This window comes from Pholcus phalangioides, unplaced genomic scaffold (genome assembly GCF_987345545.1).
Source record: "Pholcus phalangioides strain wild (caught in Gottingen) unplaced genomic scaffold, Ppha-v1.0 ptg000009l_1, whole genome shotgun sequence".
Taxonomy (NCBI): domain Eukaryota; kingdom Metazoa; phylum Arthropoda; class Arachnida; order Araneae; family Pholcidae; genus Pholcus; species Pholcus phalangioides.
In genome coordinates, this window is record NW_028301602.1 from 24,245,826 (window position 1) to 24,270,174 (window position 24,349).

At 33.6% G+C, this 24,349-nt stretch overlaps 1 protein-coding gene across 2 annotated transcripts in view; it reads right to left on the reverse strand.

Moving 5' to 3' along the window:
* Positions 1 to 1,463: 1,463 nt before the first annotated feature.
* MICAL-like (protein) overlaps positions 1,464 to 24,349 on the reverse strand; it is a 38,396-nt gene continuing 15,510 nt past the window's right edge. The window contains exons 2-13 of one of the 2 annotated variants that reach the window (XM_089235817.1): positions 22,425 to 22,600; positions 20,791 to 20,839; positions 18,478 to 18,619; positions 16,601 to 16,665; positions 15,069 to 15,603; positions 11,681 to 13,494; positions 9,599 to 9,716; positions 7,689 to 7,791; positions 7,390 to 7,463; positions 7,153 to 7,267; positions 4,445 to 4,494; positions 1,464 to 2,595 (exon numbers count right to left, since the gene is read on the reverse strand). In XM_089235817.1, the coding sequence (XP_089091943.1) occupies positions 2,393 to 2,595; positions 4,445 to 4,494; positions 7,153 to 7,267; positions 7,390 to 7,463; positions 7,689 to 7,791; positions 9,599 to 9,716; positions 11,681 to 13,494; positions 15,069 to 15,603; positions 16,601 to 16,665; positions 18,478 to 18,619; positions 20,791 to 20,839; positions 22,425 to 22,576 (3,420 nt within the window). In that variant the 5' untranslated portion in view covers positions 22,577 to 22,600 and the 3' untranslated portion in view covers positions 1,464 to 2,392. The remainder of the gene's footprint in view (positions 2,596 to 4,444; positions 4,495 to 7,152; positions 7,268 to 7,389; positions 7,464 to 7,688; positions 7,792 to 9,598; positions 9,717 to 11,680; positions 13,495 to 15,068; positions 15,604 to 16,600; positions 16,666 to 18,477; positions 18,620 to 20,790; positions 20,840 to 22,424; positions 22,601 to 24,349) is intronic. The other variant, XM_089235818.1, reaches the window with a different exon arrangement.

Below are 24,349 nucleotides of genomic sequence, written 5' to 3' on the forward strand. Positions count from 1 at the left end.
AATACATAAAACTTTATAAAAATTCATAAAAGACAAATAAAATTTCTAAGGAAATTAAAAATAGTCATTTAAAAAAAAGTTTTGTGACCTCTTGTTGCTAAAGATCAACGGACATTTATACACCATTTACATACATATTACCAATTCATAATCAATTGACGCAAAACTAAAATAATTCAACAATTTGGAACATTCAAGGCACTAAATTCCATCAATTGGCATTATCTCGTTTATCTTCGAAATTCACATACACATAATTTATTTGTTTGAATTTGATTAAAATTCAAAAAGTTCAATACCTTTTGAAGTATCATCCATTTAATTATGAAAAAAAAAAATCATGGCAAATTTGTCAAACGGAGAAAAGAAATTTTCTATTAGCAATAGAGATGAACATATCAATGACTAGATCATATAGGGTAGACAGTAATTTTTTTTTTTTCATTTCCTAAATATTTTAACACTTATTATTTCTTTAAATTTTTGAAAGGGCGTTTAGAATAAGGAGAACATATTTAATCTGAAAAATTATATTTCCATTACAGTTTGGTATACCTAAAGAAATTTAGTTAAAATGAATGTTAATTTTATGATTATGATAAAAGGTGGACTTGATCCGCCTCCACCCCCCCAAAAAAAAGCATAGTTACTTCATCATTATAATTACAGACTGCAATTCGAATACAAAGTCTTCCAAGCACAAGATGAGATTTGGCTATGATTCAATGATTCTATTCTTTCCTACAAGGAGAAGCCAAACATGAAAGCTTAGCCTCTGACAAGCGATTCTTGATACAGGGTCAGAATTTGACTTGAGGGAGGGGGAACCCTGTGCAAAAGAGGTATTGGGTGGGGGCCCTCAACTGTGGTCGAAGAGGTTTGGTAGGCCACCAAATGCAGTATATGTTTGTAAACACATATAAAGAAAAGGATATGCACTATTTTAAATGAAAAATACTGTTATAAATTTGCCCTCGTCCAAAACATGGGGACCTGGGCAAATGTCCATGCGGAAATTGGGGCCTGTCAATCGCTTTACCTAAAACTCTTTTAGAGTAGAATAGCTTGACATCTGGCATAGCCAAGTCTTATCTTGCAATTGGAGGACTACACTTCTCATTTGCACATTTTTATCTGTGGCTGTGATATTTCGTGTTTTTGCCGTTTTGCTTTCAACAGCCTGGATAATGACTTTTTTAACACTAACATCTTTGTATTACACATACACTCTCTTGAACAAGTTTTCCAGTGTTGTAAGCTTAATCATGTGATTCCATATAAATATATAATTTTCTCACATTAGGGGTTGGAAGGAGTTTGTGAAATCATCCTACGTGTTAGCATTGGAAAACTTTTTTCTTGGATAGCCTGCAAATTACATGAAGGAGATTACAGAATCAATTTAATCCTACAGTGGCTCACTCAGAAGACATGGCTGATTTATTATTATTTTTTTTTTTTTTGCTACACTATTATTTATTTATATGTCTATTTAGGCAATATATTCCTAACAAAATAAATGTAACGATACATTATAAGACAGCTTTTAGGCAAAAAAAAAAAACTTTCGGGCACCACATATGGTTTATAGAGAGACACATTTTTGAAGAATTGAGAATTTGATGACATACTGCTTCCGATCTTAAACATAACATTCATCATGGGAGCACTCCAGGATCAAACAATATGCAATATAATTAGGATTATTTTGGGAAGGCATAAGTATATTTAAACATAGCCATTTAAAATTTATTTAGTGTTTCAAGCCTTAAAATGTTTCACTTACTATGATATGAATTGTTAATACTAAAAGTAAGTGCTATCTTACGTTTGTCAAAAAAATGATTCAACTTTTTTTTGGGATTCACAGTTCAAAATTGAAAGGCATAGAACGGAATGGATTTGATTTATAAACAAAAACTAATTGAATAGCTAAAATGGCTTTTCCTAAACAACAATATTGCATATTTCGATAAATACCATTTAGAAAATGGTACCGGCAGAAAAAAAAAATAAGTACACACACAAATAAAAATTGGAATTCCACTATTCAGTAAACCAAAAATAAAAATTATTTAGCGAAATAAAAAAAAAATTGGTCCAACTCAATAAAAAAGCTTAGCGAGTACAGCATCACATCACATCTACGTATCACAAATCGCAAAATTAAAAACAAAACTAATCATCACATAATCTCATCAAATGAAAAAAAAAATTAAAAATTAAAATGGTTTGGAACTTGGCGAACAACACATCAACAACAATATAATTTTCCTTGGATATCGTATCAGAGCATCTGGTTCAACTTACTACCAAGTGCAGGGAACACATGTAAAAAAATACCTTGTAACAAATTAATGGCTTTGTATCTAGGATTGACACTATTTTCAAATCACTTGCGAAGCAGCGTTCTCATTTTGAAATTACTCCCTTCCTGCTGCTGCTGCTTTGACTCTTTGAGTTTCTCCTTTTTCTTCTCTTCCTTCTTCTTTTCTTTCTCAACCTTTTTATCTTTCTTTTCTTTTTGCTTCTTCTCTTTCTTCTTTTTTTCTTTCTCACTTTTTTCCTTAATTTCAGCTGGAATTGAGGAGTCACCTGTTAGAGAACCCAATGGTCATGAGGTTAGGGAGAAAAAAAAAGCGCCATGCCATCACCCTCATGCATGAAGGAAAACGAAAAGTTAAAACAGTGGTCATAAAACAAAATGAACGAAACCTTTAAAAATGGTTTTAAAAAAGTGAAAATTATTTATCAAAGGCAAAAGAAGCTGAAAGAAACCGAACACCACATACTACCGTTTTGGATAAACAAGAAAATATAACAACTAGTCATGCCCATAAATATAAAAAACGGCCATCACCATCTATTGCATGGAGTTAGGAGAAGGAAAAAATTCAATGAAATAAATGGTATTGTAAAAAAGAGAAATGAAAAATCAAGCGCTTGGTAATCTAAGAAAAATTCAAACTTGAATAAATTATACGAGAAAATGATTAGAGAAAATACATGGGAGCACTACAAATCAATAATTATTTATAAGCCAAACATTTATGTTCCACAACATGAAGAATCTTTTGAACCTCTTTGAGCTTCGATCAACCCTTTAAAGGGCCATTTTTTTTTCTCTTTTGAATTTCTGGAACTTTCTGGTGATTTAGTATTATTAGAGAATACCATTGAAAAAAAAACATTTATTTTACTGAACCTATTCCCCCACTTTTTTTGGAGGTGGGAAGTATTTGTCCCTCTTAAAAATTCACTATCTTGAGGTGGCAACAAGTAAATCCAGTCACATAATAGCAATACAAAACTATCATAGTGAGAAAAGCACTTCCCAATGAAGTATTTAATATAAGCAGTTAGGGAATACTTTCCTACGGCCTCTTAGAAAGAGTTAAGCAGGGTAAATAACTTCGGGAATCATCTCAGATAATGAGATAGTTTAATTAGGCATATGTTTTATTGAAATTACTATGGTATACAGGTGTTTTTGTATGGTATACATACAGGGTGTTTGTAAACTGATTAGAAAAAACTGGAAGGGTGATAGTAGCTATCAAGATGAAATATATTTCAATGGAACCTACTGTTGCAATCCACTCAGAGTGTCAGAAAAGCTTAAAGTAAATTGTTCACTTTGAAGTTTCAACAGTGAAAAAAAGACTCAGTGGCATCCAAGGTTGTCTTCCCACAATTCACATCAGTGAACGAAAGACGCATTGATACATCTTCTTGTAGACCACTGGTGGCGCATTGATCTTGTCCGCTACAAGAAGGATTCTTGTGACGAGATGTTCTACAGGCATCTCGTACAACAATCCTACCATGTGCTCCCACAAGCAGTCCAGTGGATTTACATCTGGTAAACATGGAGGCCATGCCAAAACTAGATTGTCCAGGATATCTGGCATTCAGAACATATTGGGCATTTGTCAGAAATTTGCATACTGCAAATGATTGAGGAAAAATGCTGCTTCTCTTTGGCACAGCAGAAACGACATCAGAAGTGGGGACTTGTGTTTGTTGGATTGTTGAAGGTGTTTCTGAGTTTTGCTTCTCTGACACTCAGAGTGAATTGCAAGAAGATAGGTTTCATTTTAAATATTGTTCATCTTGATGGGTTCTGTAACCCAACCAATTTTTTCTAAACAGTTTACAAACACCCTATACAGATCAGAGATTCTCATACTTTTACATTTCTGATGCCCTCAAGAATTTCAAATATCTTGCAACATTACTCTTAAGGCGTTTTGGCAACAATAGGAATAATTGGTTCATTACAACATTCAATATAATTTTACCACAAGAGACATCTTACAGACTTCTGAACCATCTCACAACACCCTGGAGTTTCCCGGCATGCCATTTAAGAATCACTGACAAGAGTATATACTTATGTCAAAACTGAAATAACAAACTTCAGTTCCGACAGAAAATAACTTACTGTTCTTAATTTCCATTTGTTCTTGCACCATCACATCCTCCTCATTTTCTCTGTGAATAAAAATCATACAATTTTTAAACCAACAGCATCAACAAAAAAAGTCATTCAATGTTTCAGAAACTATCACGAGTGCGTGTGAATTGAAATTCCAATATTTTACCTAAAAGTAAAGATGTTTGAAATTTATACTAACTGATCCAGTGAATAAATATATGAATATGAATGAAGACTAGAGGTGAAAATTAAGAAATTTCCCTACTGACTAGACCTGCTAAATCTAATGGCCATTCATGAATACGAGTAAAAAAAACCAATTTCAACGTTGGCTGAGAACCCCACACAGATACTACTTTTTAACAGTATGAAACACTTCAAACATAGTGCAAATAAAAAATAATTAGACTCAACTATTTTTTATCTATCATTTATTTTTAATAGGAATATATACATACACTGAAACTACTACACAGTCTATAGATAAACTGAAACTATACTACACAGTCAATCATAGTAAGGATGCCTGTTTTGAATGTAATCCTGCCACCACAACTGAACCCTTGGTTCAGGATTTAAGTCCTCTAATGATATTTCAGTAGTATATTTTATGAAAACCCTGTTTTAAGTGAATTTTTTATCATTGAGTTTCAGCTACGGTTGATGATTTTTACTTTGCTTCATACATTTTCTAACTTGGCATTGCTTAGTGAAATCATCAATAGAATTTGCAATATCATTCTTATCGTCTAAAACTTAATGGACTTTGAAAAAGTTATCTTCAGCCAGGGCCACACTTGTGTCAAGGCTGGCTCAATATGCTTCAAGGTTGGTCATGGGCAAGTAGTGTGGATGCTCCACCATTGGCAATTATCATCAAATGTTGGAGGCTGGAGAGTATTGGAGGGCTGATCGAACCAAATGACCAATACCTTCTAACTTCCAACCCAAGTCAAAGGTGCTGCCTTCCTTCTCAATCTTTCAATCCGACCGGCCACACATTGGTCAAAGAACGGCAACAGCCGCAACATGGAGAGTGTTTTGAAACAAATATCTGTCAAAGAATATTGGGCCAAGCTGGGGCCAGTGTGTAGCCAGCCTATGGCGCTGCTACTTAGTATCAAGTGAAGGAAAATATTCAAAAATGACTGTTGGGCCAGGCTTGACACGAGTATGGTCCTGGCTTTCTCCAACAATGATTCCAAAGACATTGATTTTTGAAAATTTGTGAATAAGATATTATGTTTCAGAGCATTTTCCCACTCGGAACATCACCTTTCTTCAGGGACACCAAATAATTGACAAATTTCTTTCAGCTTACTGTTTCTATATTGTTGCAAAAATTTGTCAGACTGACATGAAGAACATGATGGTATCTAATTTTTGAGTTATACGAACACATTGATATTTTCCAGGGCTTTTTTCTCTATTTTTCCACTGACATGTGGCGTAATTCATGAAATGATTACTTCTCATTGGATGATTTTTTTTCTATTCTAGTGTGACACTGTGGGTAGTTGGTGGTGACAAAAGCTAAAAATCTCTGTCTCCACTCTCATGAATGTTTAGTTGCCACATGGCGAGCGTTAATTTTCACCTTCAAACAAGACATATAACATGCTTTATGTAACCAGGCAATGACGAACTCGATTTAGAGTGCAGTTATCTACTTTCAGTAAAATGGGGAATTTTCATTTTCTATTCAGTATATTTGGAAAATTCCCTTTTTTGCATGTAAACTCTCAGACAATCTTATTTCATGACAGAAAGAAGACTTGCTACAAGTATGGTACTACTACACCAAACACCAACTCTGGTCACATTGTTATATAATGCAATTTACAGCAAATAATGAGATGGGTTGGAAATGAAGGCAGTGTCTATCGGTAGTTGCCTCAAGCTCTTGTTAGGGAAAATATCTTATCTATGTCTTCCCTCAGGTTTGAACCTGGGACCGTGACAGCACCCTTCATGGTGTTAGATGAGAATCTCACCACCACCACACCACTCAGGCACTTATGTGCATGGTACTAATGCAACCTTCAAGTTCATATGCCTTTTGTAGTTATCAGTTTATGCATACTATTACCATATAATGAATAGAATGCACCCATCAACCCAGTCCTAAGGCTCCATGGGACAATCAACATACATAAATCATATTTATAAGTTTGTAGATAGTGTTCTTATAGTAACATACAAGGTGTTCCAGAACCTACCAAAATGAGAGCGGTGATAATACATGCTAAAACACACAATTTTTCCAATGAAATCCTGGGTTGCAATCCTCTAATTCGGGGGGATATGTGCATTACTTCACTTCAAAAGTTGTCAATATTAGCAATACTGCTCATATCATGACAAGCAACAGAGAAATTTCATCCTTCCAACCAAGGATGAGAAAATATCACTCACTTTACTTTCTAACAGTATTGCAGTATTGTGTATGGGGGGGGGGGAAGAGGGAGGGAAGAATGTTTTCCCTCTCATTCCCTGGGTTACTTTGAGACTTTTTCCCCCTTGCTTTTTTTGGCACCAGTGGCTTAAATTTACTTAATATGTGCTAACCAAAACAAAATAAAAAAGAAAAAATTACAACTCTAGATTTCATTGCAAAAACTATCTGTCTTGGCATTTACTGTTACCCTTCTCCTTTACTATAGAGTTCTGGGACACCCTGTCCATACATAACATAAAAAAAAGGTGGCATTTACCTTTTTCTATCCATTTCAATGCTGTCAATTATCTCATTACGTTGATCGACAACATCTAGCAACCTCTGGACGAGCTCGTCTTCTTTTGCTTTGTCTTCGTCTGTCCTTTGTGAAGCTACACAATGAATAAAAAAGAACTCAAATGCTGGTAAAAATGCATTTATGTATACATAATACATGACATTCATAACCATCATATATTATGCCATAAAAGACTAAACAATCATAAAAACAAACCTGGCTTCATCATTATACATCTTATTTGATATTCTAACTCAACTTGCTCTTCTTCAAGTCTCTGTGATCGCTTTCTGCGATAAAACAACAAAAAAAAAAGTATTGAAATCCTCACAAAATTTCAATAAAATTAAAATGAATAGAACATTTCTCCAAATCAGAAAATTCAATTGATTTCAGATAAAAGGATAAGATAAGTGAGGACTTAAAAAAATTATAATTAAGAAACAATGACATATGATATTCTCAGATGTTTGGTACAATAGACATGGAATAAGACATATGAAATGTGTCCTTACATGTACATGAGTTCTGCCTGCCTTCTGAACAATGCATTTTTCTGATTGACCAGCTCAAACAGCTGCATGATGCACTCCTCTTCTTCAACTGTTGGCTCAACATCTGAAAACACCAAAAAAGCACAGGCTAAATTCATGAACAGATAACAACATTCATATGTAATGATAATGAAATCAGTGCTAAAAACATCAAACAAAATTTCATTTCATTTGAATAATTTAATTTTATGCAAATTAATGCATAATTGTCCAGAGCTCTAAACAACACTTATATACAAAGATTGCTTCAAACATATTCATACTTGCGTACAAATGGAAGATTTTGGTGAACTTTATAATGATAACTCCTTCGTACATATTTATTAAAAGTGTGTGAAATCATTACACACTTTTGTGTGTGAAATCATTATATACTAATGTGTGTGAAATCATTACTGTTACCAAGGTGTATCAATTATAAATGTTCATTCTGATTAAAAGTAAATACAGTTGCTCCTCAGTATTCATGGATTTCTCTACCCCAGTATTCATGGATTTCTCTACCCCAGTTTTCTGGAAAACACTGTTGCAGTGATAATTCTCATATCAGAAGTAAGTACATGTTTAAACGAACATTTTAAAAACCACTCCTTAAGGTTTTTCTAGCGCTTCTAAAAATGTTTCTAGAAGACTGTTGTTTAAATGTTTCTGAAAGTGAAAAAAACCACTGAAACTATAAATGTGAAATTTTATCAGTAGTTTCATTTCGTGATATAAAGACTCATCAAAAGGTTTTCCAAAATTTGACCCGTAAGGGGTTCATAAAGGGGTGGGGCTCAAGTTTTTTTTTCTTCTAAATTTCAATTACATACACAATCAGACAAAAACACAAAAAACACAGTAAACGTCAAACACAAAACACTACAATATAGACAAAAAACAACAAACAGAAAAAAATAAAATAAACACACATTTTGTGACATATAGGGATTTTGCAATCCTTCCATTAGGTCTAGATGAGAGATATATTTGAAGTTATTACAATGCAACAGAATTGGTTACTATGGTATTTTCATTGGTTAAAATAGTATTGTGCTTGCTAATCTTATTTAAATAATATTCAGGTGGAAATAGTGAAAGATTGCATGGTTTTTTTTTTTACATTTTTGATAAAAAATTATTAAAAAAGTTTAATTTTAAGTAAATGAATCTCGCATATTATATCTGCATAATTTAAGTTTTTTTATAATTGACAGAATACCTTTTATGGAATTTGTAACATTAGTTTTATTTTTAATGCTACTCAAATAGCTCAATATACATGGAGCTGTATATGAGTAACTTTTTCAAAAAAATGTTTTATTTGTTTTTGGGACGTGGATATATTTTAAAACTTGCAAGGAAAACTCAAACTATTGACGCAGGCTAGTTTCACAGCTGCTGTTTACCGTTATCACAGCATCAATGAATCTATATCTAGATATATCAAAAAACAAAAACTTTAAATTCTATCAGTTGTTGTAACTACATTAGCTACTATATACCTCTGGGTCCACGTCTTGTACGTAGAAAGAGTTTTTCTGTAGGTGCGACGAAAAAGGTATGCAAGCTATGTTTTGCATAACTTCCATACTATAACCATCATTATTCAATTACATTAAATGGCTAACAGACATTGTGGTGTTCTTTAAAAAAAAACATAGCAGAGAATCACAAGACGCCCCCTTCTACTCCTTTCGCGCAAAAGCAGATATAAATGAGATGCCTAAAGAAAAGTTTATGAGGTTTGGGTTATTTGCAAATGTTCCGTATTCATTGTCACTCCCAGAACATAATCCCCGCAAAAACAAGGGACGACTGTAATGCGAAATGCGTCTATGTTTTCAATACACACCCGCTATGACGCCATTTTTAACCAGAACACATTTTACCTTGATCTCGATCTCGTATCATCACTTCTAAATCTCGACCTTGCTTCTCTAGATCAATCTGTTTTCCTTCAATTTCATTCATTTCTGCTTGTATTTCGTGTAGAGGAATTTTTTTAATCTGTAAGGGAAAAAATAATGACAGTTAATTATTTAACTATTTTAACAGCACAGCCGAAATCACTAAACCTCCTTCAAAATGCCATAACCTTTTTTTAATGGAAAAAGATTTCTTCAGATTTTCAGCCAGTGCAAACTAAGGGGGGGGGGGGGTATAGTGAAAAGTGTTTCAATGAGAAATAAACTTTTCGAAGTATTTGGGCTTGTCAATGATAAACTAAGAGGCGAGATACAGTCGAATCCTGTTTCCACAAACTCCAAGAAACTGGAAAAATCGCTTCATAATAATGAAATTTTGTTATAAAGGAATTCCAGATTTTTATATTGTTCATATGTGAACATATATGGAGGATTAGAAAATGTTTCATTATAATGAGATTTTCGCTATAACTTTATTTGTCAAAATGGGAATCGACTGTAGGCCTGTATCGAGAATGGACTGCATATTGGTGATGCCATTTGAAGAGTTTATAAAAAAAATTAAAAATTATAGGTTATTCATCTTACAGCTAAGCCTCTGCTCAAATAACAAACACAACAGTCAACAACAACTATTGCAATAAATATAAATATATATATATATATCAAAGCACACTACATGTGTTCACTCATAATTCAGCATGAAGCAAAATGACATGGTTAAGTATGCGAGAAAAAAAAAAATCAAAACTTTTCTTCAGAATTTGGCTGTATTCAATGAACATTACTTGCACATTAAAATTTTTTTTTTTCAGGAATCCATTTCATAATCATGAAAGTGGCCATCTCAATCTGAAATTACATAAATCTGGAATACAATTTAGACGTCATACTATACACATACTAAAAGGCCAAATAAAACTCATTTCCAAAAATTTTTTCTTTATTTAGCTCCCAAAATATTTAATTTACTTCTTCAGTTAATAAGTGAACAATCTTCATGTACATCTTTTAAAAAAAATTTAAAATCTTGGCAGTTAACTCAAGATCTAAATTATCTATTTGACATTGTAATGCTTTTATCTTGCAAACTGCACTGAATGCCGGTTTTTTTGTCTATCAACTTCAATTCTGTTGCCACGTATTTCAATTAAATGTCTGATACATATGTTACTGCCAAAGCCTGAAATTGGCCAATTCATCACAGGGCCAACCACTTTGCAAATTGGCCAATTTTGTTAAATATTATATATCCGGCAAATGTCCGGCTAGTTCGCGAAGTAGCCAGTGGTCTCTGGCCAAAGTCCGATAACAAAAGACATGATTCGAGACCATTGTCAAGTTGGTGGATTTTTTTTGTGATAATTTATATCCATGTTAGCTATGGCAACTGATCAAATTGCAGTCACAATGCTGTAATAATTTTTTTCCTCCAAAATTTGGATGTTTATACAGTGAAACCTCTTTTGTAGTCACTAGCGAGATGAAAAAATTCATCTATAAGAGAGGGGTGGCTGTTAATCAGTGGTTTGAAATGCATAATTTTATTATAAAAGGGGAAATTATTATTTGGCCATAAAAGATGAATGACCGCGTCTGAGGGATGTCCATTAAGATGGGTTTTACTAAACAATTATTTTTAGTTCTTTCTCTCAAATATAATATTTTTTTCTCTTGTGACATGGAGCTAATCCAGTACAGCTGCTATATATATAGACATGTATCACACATAGGTGATTAAAAAATAATTTGGCTCCTACCGGGCCATCTTGCATCAACACATTGAGTTTTGGCCAAGGATTTCCAGAGACAAGCAGCAAAATGGCTGACCAAAGTCCGAATCATTTCTGCAATTCATACTTTGATCAAAACTCGTGGCCGGCCCAGTCACCAATTGGCTGCACTTTGGGTTTTGGCAGTAACATACATATATTGAATCACTACTTAAGTTAATTAACAATATATAATCTATTTCGCTGCCATGTATATTGTATGAACAAAGTGTACAATAAAAAATTATGAAGATGAAAGAAAATTTCAACTCACCTCCCTTCGAGATGGTATAGGAACAGGGGGTGCTGGCCTCTTTTTCTTCTTCCACTGACTATCATCATCTTGGCTATCAGTTGGCGATTTTGGACTCTGTAGAGAATCAACAGACTTTGCTTTCATATTATCTTCATCTTTCTTCAGTTTTCCTTTTCCAGGTGAATCTTGCAACACCTCACCAGAATGGCCTACTTTATTTTGCGCGACTGGTGAGGGTGGTGGAGGAGCTCGCTTGCTCTTGAGAATTTTTGGTGATGGCGACGTCTGTAAGGATCTTGGAGATGGGGCCTGTATGGGTGATGATGGAGGTTCCGCATGTGTGTTCAAAAACAGTTCTTTCACATGTGGTGGCTTTGGAGCTTTCCTCTTTTTATGTGTTCCTGATACTGAGCCTGTTGGTGAGCTTGTATTACTTAAGCTTGGTGATGACTGGTGATATTGTGGCGACTTTGTTGTGGAGCTAGTTCTGATGGTAGGTAAAGGTGGTCGTGCAGGTGGTAATGAAGACTTTGTTTTAGATGCAGGTGATTGAAATTCTTGTTCCTCTTCCTCGTCCTCATCATCGAAAGCAAAGGGATTCTTGCTGTCATCATAATCATCTACTTTCTTAGGTACTGGCACCTTAGTTTTGGTATCATCAGCATCATCATCATCACCAAATGGATTCAATGTATCTGGATAGGATCCTGGTTCCACAAATCCAGACATTTCATCATCCTCGTCATCGCCAAAAGGATTTAAATCATCAGGATAAATTTTCTTCTCATCTGAAAATGGTGGCACCTTTTGTGATTCTTGTGAATTTTGTTCTTTTTCGGCCTCAATTTTTATCTTTACTGTTTTGGTCTCAAGTTCTTTTGTTGCATTATCTGTGATATCACTTGAGCTACTGTCCTTGTTCATAACAGCTATTTGTTCAGGTACATCAGCAGCACTAATATCTTTAGAATCTGTTTCTTCAACATCCTCTTTTTGGTTCTCGGGAGAACTTTCTGCCTCCAGTGAAGCACAAGTTGTCGTGTCTGGTTCTGATATAGACTTATCAATACTTTTTCTTGGCACAATTGGTTTCAGATTCAAAGAGGAATTGGCTTCATGGATGCTGGCTTCTCTGAGCTGTATTAATTCCTTAACAGAAAATGAAGTTCTTTTTTTTGAAGAGGAAGAGTCAATGCTGGGTGAAATTTTATCAACATCTGTGCTATCATTGGATTTGGATCTCGTTTTTTGTCTCATCACCACTTCATTTTCAGCATCAGCTATGAATTCATTTTGTTTAGTAACACTCATGTTTTCGGGAAGACTCCCTTTCCTATTCGACACTGATTCAGGACCCATAGCTGGTTCTTCGTTTTCAGTATTCATAAAGCTCTTTCTTCTAATAATAACATTATCAAGGTTATCATCAGAATTACAGATGTTGCTTTCTGAATGAACTTTCTCTAGGGAATCAGAATTTGAAATACTAGATTTCCTGGCTGATTGAAAATTAGAAATACTACTTGGCCTAGGCAAGGTAGAGGCTATGGAATTAGAAGGCCTTATCATGGGAATATCAAAGTTATTCTGCCTATTAGCGGCAGTTTTTTTGCTTCCTAAGCTGTATAATGAGTTCAAAGTTGTCGCTGAAGACTGTTTCATTTTTGGCACAAAATTAGTATTCAGTGAGGTTATATGCAGGGCTTCTCTGGTGAAGACACTTTGGTAAGACCCCTTGGAGTTGGGCTTTTCTGCTGCTTCTTCTTCTTGTGAACCAAAACTAGAGAATGAATCGCCTCTACTGGTCCTACTTAACATTTCATCATCTTTCGCTGTTTGTAGAAAAAATAAAGTTATATGGCAATAAACTATAACGCTCTGAGCTGAAGGAATCATATCTGCAGATTAAAATATATATATATAATTTAGTAAAAAATAAAAAATAAGGTGTTACACATTAAAACTTGTGTGAGCTGTTCCCTAAAATAACATTAACAAGTCCTGTTTTTTACTTGATGTTGTAAGCCGGGGCACCAGAACAATTTTTTACAAGTCAAATATTTTTTTTTGTTGAGGAAAAACAGGTTCAAAATAATTTTTCTTCCGACTTTTCCATGGCATAGTTTCCCCTTTCATTGTTGATAGATCAGTTAGGGTAAATTGATAAATCTGTGATTATTCATAATTGGCGGTTATTATGCAGAATCACTAATTGTCTCTGTAAGTTTGACAAATTTCCCTACATTTATCACGTTTACCTGTGATCACGCATAGTCGAATTTTTGATAATCACGCTTCTGCTTCATTTCCCTGACCAAAACTAAAAGAAAGAAATATAATTCAAAATCCTAACCTTCCAAATTTTGAATTTTTATTATTAGAGTTTGTTTTTTTTCCCTTCACCAAAATTTTCCCTGCCTTTCATCAAGCATTTTTATATTTCCTGACTTTTTGGCAAATATTTTGTTTTCCCTGATCACTTCCATTACCCTGATTTTCCAGGTGATGAGAACCCCATAAATAAATATAGAAGAAATCATGCAAAAAAATATCACTTAAATTCACCCACTTATCTGTATCTCCCATACGTGATGGGTACATGAAACATATTTTGCCATAAAAATTAAATTAAATGGGAAATAAATGTAATAAGTATGAAAATGTATAAATTATTATCAGTCTTGTATAATGTTAGCTTTCTTCACATTCACCAAAATTTTTAAACATAATCCATATTACCAATCATATTCATCATCGTAGACTTAAGTTTGAGCAAAATGTTCAGAAAATTTAAGTAAATTTCATGGTATTATATTTATACCAATACAACCCGGCAAATCATACATACTCACCAGTAAATGCAATAAATTCTGCAAAACGTATCAAATTTGCCAAAATGGTCAGTGATTATGCATAGTAACTGGCAAATTATGCATAATCATCAGATTTATTACATTTAGTCACACATACGCTGATGTAAATTCAACAAATATTCTATTGTTTTCATTCTGTTTTTTCATAACCACCCACAGAAAACATTAGGTGCCAATACTAATTTTCTAGTCACCATGATTTGGCACATGTAATTTGCCAAGCCGTGTTGTTAGTGATGATATGTAAATGCAGTATATATATATACCAGTATGCAGTAATTCAAAATAATGTGTAACTATTGGATCTATAAATGATAATCACTTAATTATGAATTGCAACTCAGTAAAATTCAATCTTTGAACATTAATACAAAATTGTGATATACCTAACAGGTTCTGGTGTAATTTCTTAAGTACAGATTTCTGTATATAAAAACCTTACTTTGATGAAATAAACCAGTATCAACACTTTTGAAGTTTTTAAGTATTCGTATTAAAACACCATAAAATATATACAAGTAAATGAAACTCACCTCCCTGTTCACTTTGTAAACATTCCAGAGCTTGATCTAAACTCATAGAAAAAGAATCATGGGGAGATAAAGAAGAATCACCATTCGTTAGTTCACGGTTGTTCAAATCCTTAGCTTCTGTTGTGCTTTGCACACTTTCTTGTAGGAACGAGTTTCTCGCTGAGTCAAACCTAGATGACAAAACTTTGGGTTTCGGTGTGACAGCAGGGCTGATTTCAGGAGTTACTTCTCTCGAAGATTCTGCAGAAGTTTCTAATTTAGACAATTGATTCTGGTTGCTTGGTTCAACAGCACCATTTGATCTACTAGATTTTTTCTCATCCCTAGGACAGACAGCACATTCGTATGAGCCTGGTGTGTCACTTTCAACATAGGCACCAGGCTTCAATACAGTATCACACTTGGAGCATTTGAAACAGGCCCTGTGGTATAGCTTTCCTTCCACCATAAGTCTTTCTAAAATAAACACCCTATGTTTGCAGTTCTGACAAGTTTCATGGGATCTGCCTGTGTTTTTCTGCTCCCCTAATGGCACCTGGAAAATTTCATAATAAAATGATTGAAAATACAGTAGAACTTGGTTGATTCAAATTTTAAATAATTCAAACTCTTACCAACTCTCTTAAAATTTCTATATATAATTTAATGTTAAATTTCTTGTTCAATTTAGATGTTTTGGATAATTTCAAGTTTGAGGGGGGGAAAAATAATGATTTTTATAGGAGCAAATTCAGTTTGGAAATATTCTACAAGAAGTCAGACTTTGCTTTTCTTGATCAAGTTGTTAAATAATAAGTTGTTAATAGCAAATTTTTAAAGACAAATAAAAGATTAAAAATTCTGTTTTTCCTCTACTCTTTTTTGTTATTGATGATTTAATGCCCATTTTAACATTGTTCAGCAGGAGTGCATCAAGAATGTGTACCACTTAATACCAATTATGTTTTTCAACTCATAGATCAAGGTGTAACATTCAAAATCAGAATCTTTTTGTTGCTGTTAAGGGTATGGAAAATATCAGAAAGTTCAGATCCTAATATGTTGATGAAAGTATATTTCCTTTACAGCTTAAGAATTATGAGCGAAACTTGGAAATCAGTTTTGTAATAGATGATCATGAACTGGTTCTGTAAATCAGTCTTTGAACATGGTCAAGAAATTCTGCAGTGATGCTGATTCCAGAAAAAAATGGAATAATGTGGCAGTAAAGATCAATTATATCATAATTATAAGTTATTAAAAATTGTTTGGGAAAGTTTTTCACAACTGATAAAATTTTAATTTTCTTATACTATTGTTTATTATTGATAATTAATATTATTAGTGAATGTTGGTAATTACGTTGCAATTTATAGTAATTTCACGGATTCAGGATAGATTAATTGAATAATTCAAACTTTCTTCCAGTCACTTTGGACTTCAAATTAACTAAGTTCGACTGAACTTGAAGAGAGAAAAAAAACCCACATTATTTTTACTTTCTTTACACTTTGATAAAACAACTACACACAACACAACAGAAGTTTGCTCACTTTTGCAGGAGAACCAGATGGCTTTTCTAAGTTGACACGCTTTAAAGCTGGTCTAACTTTATTGACTAGAAATAAAAATTCCATTGATTAAAACTTATAAGTTAAGAATACGATATATTCATCACATTAATGTTTTTATACACTTGAGAATTTCAGGCCAGTTTGAGAACCTTGGTAACTTATATACAGATTATTCACAGCATACAATATTTTTTCTTCAATAAATGAATGATTAATTTTTGTTAAGGAAATAAATTCAATAAATTATATAGTACTGAAAAGGTGGCTTTTCCAGTATTTCTGCAGACAAATAATAAAAAAATCCTAGCATGATCTATGTTAAAGCTTTAATTAACTAACAGGTAATAAATAATTAATGTCCCTAGGAGTAATTTTATTGAATAGGTGAAAAATATTTATCACTGTAAAATACTATTTTTGGTAATAGATTGGAATAATTTACATTCATTTATATCTGAATTATCTTTCTTGAAAAATTAAAATAAAAAATTGATAAAAAAAAATTAATTAATTTATAATTACAGAGGTACTTGAAAATAATTAATTCCATCATAATCCAATTAACAGTGGTGGGAAGTGACGTCCATTTCGGAGCAGCAAAATATAGGATTCGGAGCAGTTTTGGAGCAGATATTTATAAATTGCAGTAACAAAATTATTAATATTTATAATTATATCAAAAATAAATATTTTGTTACCCCCCCTTTTTTTCAAAAAAAAACTGCACTGTCTTTAGCTATCAAACATGTTTTCATCAGCTTGTTTTTTGTTTTTGGCGTTTCATGCTTTCGACACCTTGCTTGAAATAGCTGCTGTCATAAAATGATTCACACTAGTCTATTTGGCACAGCAACAGTTTAAATAGGCTAAAAATTTTCTATAAGTTTTCAATTTTTTTTATACTCTGAAAGAAATTGTTGCAAAATGGGAGAGAATTTCGGAAGATTCAACACGATGTTTGGTGATTTGACTCGTTATTTGGCAAAGTTGCTAAATTAGCATTCATAATTCGGTGGACTTGCTCTTTTTACTTGTGGAATGAATTTTTTTCCCATGAAACATCGGGATTTGACGTAATGCCGATCGACTATAGTAATTTTTGCTGCTTGCAGTGGCAAAACTTTGTTTTGTTACTTTACAGTGTAGTCAAACTACTTTCTAACAGAGACCATTATTTTTTCAAGGTCACGAGATAACACAACTACTACAGAAGATGGGAGGAGGTGCTGAGGAGTAAAACACGCTCTTCTTGGAAAGAATCGTTTTACAGTAAGCAGGAACAAAAATTTTTCGGCATCCTTTCCGAAATTCCGGGCATACTGAGGCAAAAATTTGCTATTTTGGCTATTTGGAGCAGAAAAATTCTAAAATACACTATTGAAACAGGATGGTGCAAGATGTTAATTTTGGCACAGTGCGGCACAATAGGAGCAGAGTTCCAACCCCTGAATTAATTTATTTACCAATCTATTTATATTGGTGGTTCTTGATGAAGAGTGTGAGAAAATGATCTTGGAGGGAATGAGAGCTGGAAAATATTCCAGGATTATAATCAAAACATCATGTAATTATTCAGAGTTGTAAGAATTTAAATTGATGTACACTGGAGGGGGGGGGGGGAGTGCGAAAATTACAGTTCCCTAGAGGTGCAAATAAGTAAAGAGATTAAAAACAGCTGATTTATGGATTAAGGTACAGGATTGTAGTGATAGATCAGGGTGGTGCGCAGCTTATATAGGGGTATCAATCAATTAATATGGATTGAAAATACATATATATATAAACAAATTTCCAACCATCAGAAAGTTTTTTTCATTTATATCATACAGATTCAAGGGATTCATAAACATTCTTACCTCTGTTCTGATTCTCAAAGCAATTGTACAGCTGCGATAAATAAGTTATAATGCTCAATCTATCAGGTCTAGCATATTTTACCATATCCTCAGCATCAAGAAGAGCTGGAATACCCAACTGCTTCTCTGCAGTACTAAAAGCCTATAAATACCATTAGAAAACATAATAAATGACCTGATAAATTACCAAATCATCGCCGGTAGATAGAAATACTGAATCAAGAAACCACAATAAAAAAAAACAAGATAAAAAAATGTACCTTTTTTCTCTCCAAAACTCCAATAAATAATACCAAAAATAAGATTTCAGTTAATAATGATTCAAATGTTTTGATTAATAGGCATGACACTAGAGTATTATCTAATTAAATTGGCAAAAAAAAAAAATCCAAGCTAGGTGAGTATGGAATTTGAGAATGTGCTATATTATTCTTAAATGAAAAATAATTAATAACATGAACATGCATGTAGGGCTTGGAAAAAAAAAACTTCAATGGGAATGATTTACACTTAGTTTATGAAAGATTCTCTACAAAGATCCCTGAATATATCCAAATATCTTGAAGTAATTTCAATCTCCAATGTGGTATAACCTTTTTAGACCCAAGCATTCATTTTTTCGAAATTTTCAAAATAATTTTGCATTTCTGAAACTCAAAAAATGTACTAACAACATAAATGTCAGCAAATCTTTATTTTTTCAATTTTTTTTCAAAGTTTCAATTTTTTATTTCTATTTTTTTTTTAATGAAAAAAATATAATTCAGACTCATTCAAATTTTTTGGCCAAAATGATGCAGGGTATATTCATTTCCACATACAATTTTTCCCAAAATGCTATTACTAAATGTTATGTAATAAATTACACTTTTCCCGGAAGCCATCTTCTATTGCAAAAATCCCTGGAAGTTCAACTTCGAGTGCTGCCCTCTGATGAAAGCTTCCGAAGCTCACATTAACCACATTTCTAACTCAAAAGTTACACAATCCTTTAGGTCAGGGCTTAACTCCCTGAGGTCAAAAGAAAAAATTCTAGTGAGATAAAGCCGCTATGGTGACTGCTAGGTCATAGTGGCAGACTCATGTCATGAGGATCTGGGTTCTAACCCCATTGTTGCCACAGTAGCAGTTGGTTGAAGTCAGTTTTCCGTGTTTGCCAATTTTAAGATGTGAATGAAGGACAATCTGTCCATTAAAAAGTCTTGGCACACAGAGCAACAGGCATATAATGGTACAATTATTCAGTCACTTCACTCATAGTTATAAAAGCTAATGGCAGATGGCAGCACCACACATAACAAGCATTACACAGAAACAAACTTCACGTCAGGTTCACAACATGTACATGGACATTCTAACATGTACCAATTCATTAGAAGTTCTGCAGAGGAATATGGACAAGGTGCATGTGTGGCACCAGGGTCTAGAAGAGATAATAAAGATACAGTGATATAATGATAAAACACTTCTATATAACGATACTCTGCAGACCAAGAAAAAATATTGTTGTAGAGGAGCTATCATTATATCATCAGGCATAGCCGAACTTGTGCTGTTGTTGGTATCTCTCCTGAATTGGCATTGTTAGTACCCCTCATAAAATGCATGTTAAGTAACACCCTCAAGAGAACAAAGACTGGTTGAGGAATTTAAAAAAAAAGTGAAGTTGTTCTGGAGTGAAATATAAAATATATCATTGTAATGGTTTCAAAATATCCTGACAAAATATCGTTATAGAGGGGTTCACATATGTAGTGGGGTACTCGGGGACCCATTCCCCCCCCCCCTAAGCTGACCAAACATTAGAAAAAAAATTTAACATTTCAGTGAAAAAATTGAAATATCAGAAGAAATACCCTTCATATGCTGCTGTATTTAACTAATTTCTGTTAATTTAAATGCTTTTTTCAAAATATCTCGAAAAAAATTGTTGTGCCTCCTCAAAGGATCAATTCTGTGTATGCTCCTGGAGGAGTTTATCATAGTAAAAGATATCACTGTATCGAGGAGTTCAGATCAAAGCAATTCCACCCAAAATTTGGAAAAATATCCTTTTAGATAGGTTTATCGTAATATTGAGCATCTTTGCAGAAGGGTTTATTGTTATTTCAAGTATTATTGTGGTGAGGTTTTACTTTATATTGAATTTTTGTTAACTCAAAATAATATAAATTTTTGGAAGCACTTTTTGGTATCGAAGCTAGACTTTAAGAAGCTTCTTTATATGGTTTATCAAAATAGGTTGTTAACAATTACATAAAATATCCACAAAAAGAATATTATGTTAAAAAAAAACACGAAATTCCTACTTACCAATGAATTATTATGCAATATGTTTTCTTTAGAGAGAGATTCAAATTCACTGTAAAAATAATAACAAATTTATAATTGTAATACCCAAAGCATGACTGTCCGAAGAAATGAAAAATACCAAAGTTGGAAACAATATAATATTGGGAGGGGGGGGAGGGAAAACTAACTAATGATATTCACTGTGCAATGGCAAATGCCATACTTCGTATGGCAAACAATTTTGAACATGATGAAATTAACACTAAAGTTAGTTTTCATGCAAGTTAGTATCAAGTGCAGATGAAAATAATTTTGCAAAGACTTTCACTCTCATACCATACATAGCATAGTCTACAACTAATATGTTTTCCGCCCCCATTTCCCGCAAGGAGGAGAAAGCTTACAAGACTCTTGCCTGTGAGGGAAGCACTGACTGCCTTTTTTTTAACATTCCAGGGAAAAAGATCCAAAAAAATCTGTATAACCTTGGTTGAAAAATTAATACAGAAGAAGCCACTGTCAAAGGGGACTAGAAATTAGCCAATCTCTGATATAAGTCAAAGTTTTTATTTGGACGCAGAACTTTTTTCTATTTCAGTGTTAAAATTTTACATTAAATCAAAGTTCTCTTCATTTAAGTCAAAGTTTATGGGAATGAGGACAACTTAAAACACCAGCATTTAGCCTCCCAATGAGAATCTATGGGTATGGCATTCGTAATGCAAAAGATTGCCAATCGTTTTAAAATATGTAGATTTTCCCCTTGGGGATCAAAATGTATCAAGTATGGATCAGTTCTGAGAAGTGGATGATTTGCTGTAGAGGCAAATGCTATGTTCCCAACATTGATGATATGGTACTGATTTGCGATGAAATGTCTGATATGGGTATTGTTGATTTACTGCACGAGAAAGATGATAATTCATGGGGCAACCATGATTCTTGTTTTTTTTCTCTTTTGATCAAAGAAGCGACTTTTACCATTGGTACAGTGCAACATTTTATGGTGAGCGAGTCAATGTTGATTTGTCTGTTGCGAAAAGCTGATTTCTCACGAAAGGACAAAGAAGGCAGTAAAAAATCACTACATTTTTGTAGGAAATAATCCTCACTTTATTTATAATTTATTTCATTTATAAGAGTATCATGTACATGTTCATTTCCACTATATATAGTACGTAATTTAGTTTATTTCTAAATATTCATTTAATAATTATATAAAAGTGCATTCAATTTATTTTTTGTGAATATCTTCATCTACAGTAGTTTGGCATGCCTTACTAATACAATATTTGTAAATAGCAGTTATTTCAATATATCTTCTTTTTTTTTTTCACTTCGAAATTAGAATTTCCGTTAAGCTGATCTAATGATAGCTCAAAGTTTTTTCTGCACATTCGACTGTATATTTATTAAGAGATTTATCTCATTCATTATAAATTGATAGTGTGAAGAATTAAATAAATTAGAAGACAAATATATAAAAGCCCCGCTAGAAGTCGTGCCCTAGGGACATGTTGAAAATCTTAGCATGGAGGCCCAGCTCGTGAATATGGGAGGGGAGGAAATGTGCTAACATATCACACAGAATATTAGTCAACTACAAGTAAAAAAACATTAAATACATAAATTTCATGCTCATTAACAAAACTTACATCAATTCGGGATAGTAATGGTGTATAATAGCACAAAATGCCAGGCCATCCCTGAAAGACGAAGCCATGTCAGTGACGTTGACTCCATTATAGCCTGCTGTCACTTTTTTGGCCCAGTTTTCAAGGCCTTTCAAGCCCCTTGATTCTGCCATTTCTTTTACTGGTTGTCCTTAGAACTAAACAAGAGGAGAAAATTCATTGTTATGAAATTACCTACTTGATAATTGACAATATTATTGAAAACATTCATTTCGAACCTCTACTGAAACCAATTTTTAACATTGGAACGACTTTACTTTCATAGTCTTTATGAAAATTTTTTTGAAATTTAATGAAAACTAGTCTAGAAAAATGAGGTAGGTAGATCCGCCTTTTCAATACAGTAATACCCTGAATTATGTAAGAAATTAGTTCCAAGAGTAATGATGGAAGTAGGGGTACATTTTTCCAATGGTAATACCTCTCCAGAGGACTAACTAAGCTGGAGCAACTAGGACAACGCCGCGGGGGACCCGAGCAGAAGCGGGTTCCCAAACCCCTCCTTTTCCTGGTTATAACCCTTTCAAGAAAGGTCCAAGAAAACGTCTGCCCGGGCAGCGAGAAGGCGCAATAGGGCCTTTTCCCCAGAAGAAACTTGCACATTTTCTTACTTTCTTGTCTTTTTTATGAGGACTCTATCAGGGAAACATTTCTCTCCGAGAACGTGACTTCAGAAGCTTAGAAGCTTTCAGGATTTGTCCAAAATGCATCTAATTGAAAACAATCATTTTTAGGCCGGGATTGCAAAAGATCGGTCAACTAGATATAAAACTTTGAAAAAACAACCAATAATTTTGTTGGTTAAATTTTCTCGAATGTATAACCGATGCGCTCATTAGCTGCATTTTTCTAGTTCTATAAAAGAACTTTTATCGAACATAAGTCGGGGTATTACTGCATACTAGAGTCAGAATATTAAAGAGTATTTCTTCTGTTTTTTCTACCAGAGATGAGAATTTTTACGTTTTATTTAAAAAAAAGTAATACATGTTTAAAAATTTAACATGCTTTCATTTCAATTTGTTCCCCATCATTCAGTGGGGGGGGGGGGGGAAATCAAGAACATTTGCAGAGTATTACAGAATGGCATTCAATGCATCAACATAGGCGGAACAGACTTGGAAGGCTGGGGGAGGCACGATGATGATTATGATGCCAATTCATATATATATACATATCCATTAGATCAGTCGGCTCCACCAGTGACGCCGGGGGGGGGGGGGCCACCTCCCCGTATCTTTGCCCATGCGCATCTGATTTGTAAATTTGATAAAATGGTCATTTTATGCTCATGACCTACAGTTAGAAGCAGGTTTCAGATGGCTATTTTTCCTTACCACAAACAGAATTGTATCCGGATTCATAATCAGATGGGGGTCTAAAACCTTTTTCCAGATGCGACCATCATTTATGTCCACAGCACCCACATGGCGATTCTTACACACGATTGAACTAAGACAGAGTAAAAAAAAATTTCTAATTGGATGGTCCATAAAAATTCTCATGAGGACGAAATCACATACAAATATTGAGCACTCCTGGGTTTTTCAGTCAGCACCGTGTTGCTCGCGAGCAAAAGGTTAAAGATGCATGCGATTGAGGTTGTTGCGCTAAACTGCGCGGCAAAATAAGATACCAAGGAAGTCGAAAGCCTACAACTGGAGTTGTAGCAGCTCCATCAGACACGCATGTAATTGGCTTTCTAATCCCACGAATATAAGAAGAAAACTTGCACCGTATAACATTTGGCATACACAGACACACAAGAGACAGAAGAAAAAAACAAACAAAATGCTCTTTACAACCGTACTCGAGCGAAACGTGCTCAACACAAAAAACAGAGAATTTAATAAATCACTTCATACCAAAGAAAAAACGTTTCGACA